The sequence below is a fragment of the Solanum pennellii genome, chromosome 8, assembly GCF_001406875.1.
Source record: "Solanum pennellii chromosome 8, SPENNV200".
Lineage (NCBI taxonomy): Eukaryota > Viridiplantae > Streptophyta > Magnoliopsida > Solanales > Solanaceae > Solanum > Solanum pennellii.
Genome location: NC_028644.1, coordinates 67961884 through 67969897, shown reverse-complemented (window position 1 = coordinate 67969897; position 8014 = coordinate 67961884). Strand labels below are relative to the sequence as shown.

The following is an 8014-nucleotide window of genomic DNA, read 5'->3' as shown; positions in this document are numbered from 1 at the left end:
TAAATAAATAAGAAGATGGTATAATTGTCAAGCACCAATTTCATATTTTCGAAGTAAAAAGTAAAATTTTGATGTGCAATAAAGATCCAACAATAAAAATAATTGAGTGATATTTATATAATATTTGGTTCTTCTTCAATTTTGTTTGTGTGAGCTTATTTATATTGTCTCGAAAAAAAAACCGTAAAATACAATGTAAAAAGGGGGAAAATATTGAATTTCGTTTAAAGTGTATGTGAATCGTATTTATTTGGAATCGGAATAAACTCAATTAGGTTTATATATACGAAATTTAAAGTTTTTTTTTAATAGGAATTTCTTCAGCTTTATTGCATTTTCTTAATTTTGATGTATATAAATATATAAAAACTTAATTCATTAAATGGTTGTCGTAGGAACCATACATACATACTTTAGATCTTAAATGGTAAGGCAGAGAATTAAACCTTTATCAACCAATATTGACACACAATTCAAATTATATATTAACATGAGTTCAATAACTTTGGTCGAACTGTCTCTCTATGTTTAGAAACTCCCAAAATATCTATAAAAATATAATTACGAACATAAAGTGTATATAATTAAATCCTGGATCTGTCCCTGTTTACAAATGAAACGAAAGTTTAGATAGGCAATCAATTAAATAACTATAAATATCTTGGTAACATATTTTTATTTATATTGTTAGTATATATAATTAATTTAACTTAAAATATTATAATACAACGATCATTCGATAGCTAATTAAAATTAATCATTTAAAAGTAAAAATAAACCCATCAAACTGTCTAAACAGTATATTAGTTATGCATAATTTAACAACCATATAACTCATCTCTAAATTCGCTACCAAACTTCCCCTTAGGGTTTTTGGTCAATACACCAATAGGGAAGTATGAAGATTATTTTATGTGCTGTCAATGGTCCCTACATGGGCATCTCTTCTTAATTATAATTAAAAAAAATTATTTATTTTTTTAAAAAAGTAATAATAATTAATAATTTCCCCACTTGTTGCCTATCATAGAGACTCACTTATATTTTCTTTTTTTGGAGCTGTCAGTTTGTCTAATATAGTGCTTCTTTGCAAGTTTTACCAAAAGAAGAAAATATATGAGGTTTTTGCTTCTTACAAGTCTTTCCTTAATCATTTCCCTATTTATATCTATTTTTTTTTTAGTTGTTTCAACTCAAACAACCAAAAATTGATAAAAATAGAAAGAAAAAAAAATATGCCATTTTCTTTATGGTCATTTTTAGGGTTTTTGATCCTTTGAACCAATTTTTTTTTTCTTTTAATATATCATCTAGATCTGAAAACTCAAAAGCCAATATTTTCTTGAATTTTCACTTATAGAATCTTGATTTTTCTTTTTTTCTTTAATTTGTAAAAAAAAAAATGGTGAGAGGAAAAACTGAGTTGAAAAGAATTGAAAATGCAACAAGTAGACAAGTGACCTTCTCAAAAAGAAGAAGTGGGCTTCTAAAAAAAGCATTTGAGCTTTCAGTTTTATGTGATGCTGAAGTTGCTCTTATTGTTTTCTCTCCAAAAGGAAAGCTTTATGAGTTCTCAAGTTCCAGGTACATACTGTTATTTCTTTGAATTTATTTATTGTTTAAACGAATCGGACCTGACAAAGGGCTGAATCTCAGTGGATCGTATGGCAGCAAGACTATACTCTTACCATGTCATGTAGGAAATTGATGTTTTGTTTGTCTTTGATATCATAATTGTATGTGGATATAACAATATCTAAAAGGGGATTTTTTAATTTCAAGAATCTTGTTTTAGTATCCAACTTGTAGCTCAATTTAGGAATTTTATACATTTTTTCAGAAAATTACATACAATAAATGTATAACAAGTACCAAGTACAATGATCACTTGCTTTATCTGTCCAATAGGGTCCCTTATTTTTCTGCCTAGCTATTTGTTTTGTTAACTTCTCTTGATTCTCTATATATTTTAAGTCCTTTAAAATAGAAACAAAAAAAAAAAAAACTTGTTCTTTTGGGGATTTCATGTGTTATGATCTTGAAGTATAATTTCCATCGAATCCTTTGCAGACGATTTAAATACATGATGAAATATTGTAAATGAACGAATGACTTTATTATTGTTACGATCCACTGAAATTCAAGTCCTTTTATTGTTTTTTTTATATAAATAGAGAGATTGTTTTGTGTATAGAGGTGTGTGCCAATGCAATCTATTAATCTTTTGAATGATTTATGTGTTTCTACTATTTTACAATCTTGATAAAGCTGAATCTTGTACAAATTCTAGATGACTATATGTATATTACAAGGGGTAGTTCATCAAAACAAGAGAACAAAAAGTATGATGTATGTGGAAATTTTTTTACTTGGGAGTAGTAGTTTCTTTTTATTTTTTAGTACAATTAAAATGAAGTTTAAACTTGAAAGTTGAAATGAAATTGTACTTGCTACAAATTTGTTGTTCCCAATACCCCACCAACTTTTGCCTGATTTTGGAACTTATAAATGGAAGTGGATCTTAAATTTTGCTAGAACTTTTCAATTTAGTTGTTGTTTGAGTCGAGTGTTTATTCAAAATAACTTCTTTAACTTCATAAGGTAGAAGTAAGACTATATACGTATAGACTATTCTTTTCAGACTATATTTATGAAATTATACTGAGTAGATCATGTTGTTGTTGTAAATAGTGAAGAGTACTGCACTTGGAAGTGATATGATACTGCTGCATATACTATTCTATAGTATTTTTTACTTTACCTAGCTAATATACTATTTATACAACCAAATCTTCAGAATTTCTGGTGTTAGAAAGTGCAATAGCATTAGTATCATACTTGCTTCTTTTTACTCCATTTCCTTACTTTGATGTATCTTTTTGATTCATTAATCATATTATGAAATTATATCTAGTTAATCAAAAGATCAAAGATATCGGAACACTTCAAAAATTTCAACAAATGCATGTCAGATCCTTAAAAAATATAGGAATCACACGTGTGCCATACAAGATACAATATTTTTGGATAGTCTACACAACATTAGGAAAAAACTATATCCGATTCTCCATATTCAGTCCTAGGAATTTCTTGATCCATGAAATTAATTTATGATGTTCAAACATCTAAGAAACATATTGATGACCTTTTATGATGTTCCAACATGTAAGGAACATCATTTAAATGTTGTATGGTACAACAAGGTCATTCTAAGATAGTATATTTGTTGGGTAACACCAATGTCTTAGCTATTCTGACCCGAAGATGATACTTGCTTAATGAATCTAGTGAAGAAGTAAAGTTATAGCTTTACTATCAACTTATAACTTTTGACATAATAATATGTCGTAGGAGTAATAAAGAGTCAGTTTGGTTCAAAGACCAGTTATACAAAAACTTTAATATATTGTACTTGTAAGAACTAAAATAGTTGTATTAATGACCAATTTGACTTTGTCCTAATTAAGTTGTTGGATAATATCTATTAAAATCAGATGCTCTTTAGGTGAGTCATCAGTAGCTAGTGTATTAGAAAGAAAAAAAAAAATCTACATGAAAGTCTTATCTCTTAACATAATTCGAATGAAGGCTGACCACTGAGCTTCCTTTTTATTGAAGGTCGAGCTCTTATGGTTATGAGTTGGAATTGCTATAGCTTATAGCCGGCTATAGCAATAGGAAGGCCTAATTAGAAGATGCATGATGCATGAATATATATCTTCCCTCACACTATGGAGAGTTAACTCATGATATAATGTAATATAAATTAAAACGTAATAAGAGAGGACAGTTTGATATACAAAATATCTTGCTTTAGGGAGGACTGCAAAGGAATATAATATACTATCATATATAGACAATAAAGGTCAAAATTTGAGATAAAGCAGTTTGATCCTGTGGTCACTAGTTGGCAGAATCTCTTAATTACAAGATAAAGAAAACATATAATCTTCTAATAATTTAAACTTTAAGGTGTTTGAGAATCCTTAGATAATATGCTTAATTTAGTAGTTATTGTAATTTTTTTTGTCTATACATATAGAGAGAGACAAATATATATGTTGTGTGAAAGAATCTAAATACTCAATAATCTAAAATAATAATTACCAAAGTTTGCAATATGTGATTTGAGAAAAGTATACTCTCATGCATATTAATTAATGCAAGCAAATAAATTGCATTTGATCTCCATTTTACTTGCATAATTTCCTTAGATGAACCATTTAATCATGATTTGGACACAAAATAAAACCATTACCATAGTTTTAGAGGTATTTTTTTCCCTATCTAGTATAATCTAGCCCGAAAAGAAAGGACACGGTTCATTCCACAAACTAAAAAGTTTTTGTACGAGATACGAATAAAAATTCCAAAGTCACTTTAGATTTGAAGAATCTTGCTATAAACAAACACAAGGGGAGATAATTCAAATTGAATTTCCTAGAACCCTTTTATTTGCGAGGATCCTAGTTACAGTTAGGGGTGGAGTGGAAGAAAGGTGTCATTCTCTTAATATACATAACGATATACATAGGGATTCACTATGTAACTCACTAGAGGCTCGAGAAAAAAAAAAGATGTGTTCAAATAAGTTAAAATATTACTTTTTCAATTTATTTTTTTTCAAGTTTAGTTAGTTAGACTTGTATCCTGATATGTTTCCACATGTTGTCTTTCTCTCATGACAATATCTAGATTCTTGATTCAAACTCTTCATTATTGGGTAAAAAAAAAGCTACAGAGCAAAAAGAAAGGAAGGATCAAAATATCATGGACCCACACAAACAAAGAGATAAGATAACTAGAATTATATTGAGGTCATACCAGCAAGAAAACAGCAAGAGAATATATTCCCTAACAAAATAACCTTCAATAAGAGGTGTACTGAAAGTTTGTATGACTGAAGTTTAGGTATTCAATTTTTTTTTTAAATAATCCTAAAATAACTTTAAACAAAAATGACAGAAGTTTTGGCTTTGTCAAGCTACACTCTAATAAAAATGTCAAGAAATTTGTTATTTAAATTTAGGCATGAATTTTTGTAACTTTAGTTATGACAACATGAAGTTGGTTTTTAAGCGCCTAAACATGCAAAAATTTTATAAGCAACTATGACTTAAATAGAGACTCTAAAATTGACTATTGTTTGTTCTTAGCCACCATTTGGTGAATATAACATCTCGATAAAAATACTCTCAGATAAACTACGAAACTATTTCAACATATGTTGTTGGATTTTGAAACTTTGATAGGTGAAATTCTATCATAATTTATTGAAGTTTCGAATCTCAAAAATGATTCATGGAATTCAATGATTGATTCATGAAGTTTAAACTTTCACAATTTAAGTGTGAAAATATGTTGAAATTTCAAACTCCACATTTCATTCATGGTGTCCAAATCTTTATCATTTCAAACTCCTGAGATGATTGATGATCAAATTCAATTTTTTCACAATGTAAGTGTGAAATTTTTTGAAGTCTTTCAATGTTTAAATTAAGAAAATTTTCATCAAAATTTAATGTTTGCAATTAAAATACTGATTATACAAAATAATTATGAAATACTAACTAAAACTTAATTAATTAACTGTCTAAAAATGACTATTTGACATTTTCTCTAGACAATCTAACACCCCCTTGCACGCCAAAATCTAATTTACTAGAACTTGAATAAAAATTTAAAACATAAAATGAGGATTATATTAGTTCAATATTCCTGAATGATTCGTGGAGTTCAAACTTTCATCATAGAAGTATGAATTTCAAACTCCATAATTCATTCATGGTGTCCATATCTTTATCATTTCAAACTCATGACTCATGAGCTGATTGATGAAGTTTAAATTTTCAAAATCTAAATATGAATTTTTTAAAAGTTATTTCAGTATTTTATCTAGGACATTTTCACCAAATTTTAATTTTTGCAATAAAAGTATTGAAATACTGAATAATTTTGAAAAACTAATTACTGAAACTTAATTAACCGTTCAAAAATAACTATTTGACAATTTCTCTAAATACTCTAACAACCTCTTGCTTGCCAATTTACTAGAGCTTGGATAAAAATTACACCATAAAATGAGGATCCAATATCCGATAAAACTAGTATGAGAGATTTGCTTAGAAGGTCATCCTGTACAAATCCTTCAACCAAGGTTTACTACAACTCTCACTACAAATCATATGTTAATTCATTAATTTTAGTTGATCGAACCTTTACTTACTTTCACCTAAGTTTTCATATTAGTCATAAATTGATCATTCGGGTTTGGATCCATAAACTATGACAATGGTGAACCATTCATTCATGATTTGGCCACAAACTAAAAAGATAAACCGTTTACATACTTTTAGAGGTATTTTTTCCTACTCAATCATGATCTAGCCCGTAAAGAAAGGATATAATTCATTCCACAAAATAGAAAATTATTTTTTTCGAGAAACAAATAAAATTTCTATACAGGTCTAGATTTGAGGGATCATGTTATAGTCGAACACAAGAGAAGATAATTCGAATAGAATTTCTTAGAACCCTTTTATTTGCGAGGATTCCTGGTTACAATTAGGGGTGGAGTGAAAGTAGGGGGTCATCTCTTACTTTACATAATGATATACATAGGGATTCACTGTCTAACTCACTAGAAGCTTGAGAAACAACAAAGATGTGTTCAAAAAAGTTTTAAAATATTACTTTTTCAATTTTTCATTTTTGTTTTTCAAGTTGAGGTGGTTAGACTTATATCATGAAATGCTTCCATACGCGGTTTTTCTCTTATGAGAATATCTAGATTTTTTATTCAAACTCTTTACTATTGAGTAAAAGTGATAAGAATATAAAAAAAAAAGAAAGGATCAAAGTATCATATGCTACACAGAAACGAAGAGATAGGATAACTAGAATTATATTGAAGTCATACTAACAAAAGAACAACAAGAAAATATCTTCCCAAACCAAATCTCCTTCAATAAGAGGTGCACTTTGGATGTTTGTATGACTGAAGTTTAGGTATCCAATTTTTCTTTTAAATAATCCTATATTAACTTTACAAAAAAAATGACCAAACTTTTGGCTTTGTCAGGACACACTCTAGTAAAAATATCAGAAGTTTGCTAGACACGAATTTTTGTAACTTTAGTTACGACCAAACGAAATTGGTTTTAAAGCGCCTAAACATGCAAAACTTTTATAAGCAACTATGACTTAAATAGAGACTCTAAAATCGACTATCGCCTCTTATTAAACTCCATTTGGTGAATATAACATCTGGACAAAAATACTCTCAGCTAAATCACGAAACTATTTCAAACATATATGTTACGTTGTTGTATTTTGAAACTTTGATAGGTGAGACTCTATCATAATTCATTGAAGTTTCAAATCTCAAAAATTTTCACGACCCAAAACGGGTCGCGAGTGGCACCCACACTTATCCTACTATGTGAGCGAACCAACCAATCTAATCCCAATTCTTATCAATATTTCAACCATAATAAACAGAAAATAATGCGGAAGACTTAAAACTCATTAAAGGAATCAATTAATAACTTCTAAAATTTAATACTTATCATCCCCAAAATCTGGAAGTCATCACCACAAGAACATCTATCCTCAAATTACTAAATCTAAGAATATCTAAGAAGCTAAAATAAATAAACAGCTAGTCCATGCCGGAACTTCAAGGCATCAAGACATGAAGAAGAAGATCCAGTCCAAGCTAGAAGCATTAGCTCACCCTGAGATCCGATGTGATGAAGACTAGCTAGAGTTGCGGTTGAGTTGAAGGCGATGGCACGTTTGCTGCACTCCACAAATAACAAAGAAAAACAATTACAAGTAGGGGTCAGTACAAAACACGAGTACTGAGTAGGTATCATCGGCCAACTCAAAATAGAAAGCAATATATTTCAGATAATACATAAAATCAACTAATATTCTTAACAGGTGATAGCAACAAGTATAAGAATCATTTACAACATCACCAAACACATCTATGAGGACTCAAGCCTCCACA

The 8014-nt window shown here is 28.9% G+C and overlaps 1 protein-coding gene across 1 annotated transcript in view; it reads left to right on the top strand.

Moving 5' to 3' along the window:
- The first annotated feature begins 1068 nt into the window (after positions 1-1068).
- LOC107027318 (agamous-like MADS-box protein AGL19) overlaps positions 1069-8014 on the top strand; it is an 11727-nt gene continuing 4781 nt past the window's right edge. Inside the window, exon 1 of the mRNA XM_015228494.2 lies at positions 1069-1584. Within this exon, the coding sequence (XP_015083980.1) occupies positions 1403-1584 (182 nt within the window). The 5' untranslated portion in view covers positions 1069-1402. The remainder of the gene's footprint in view (positions 1585-8014) is intronic.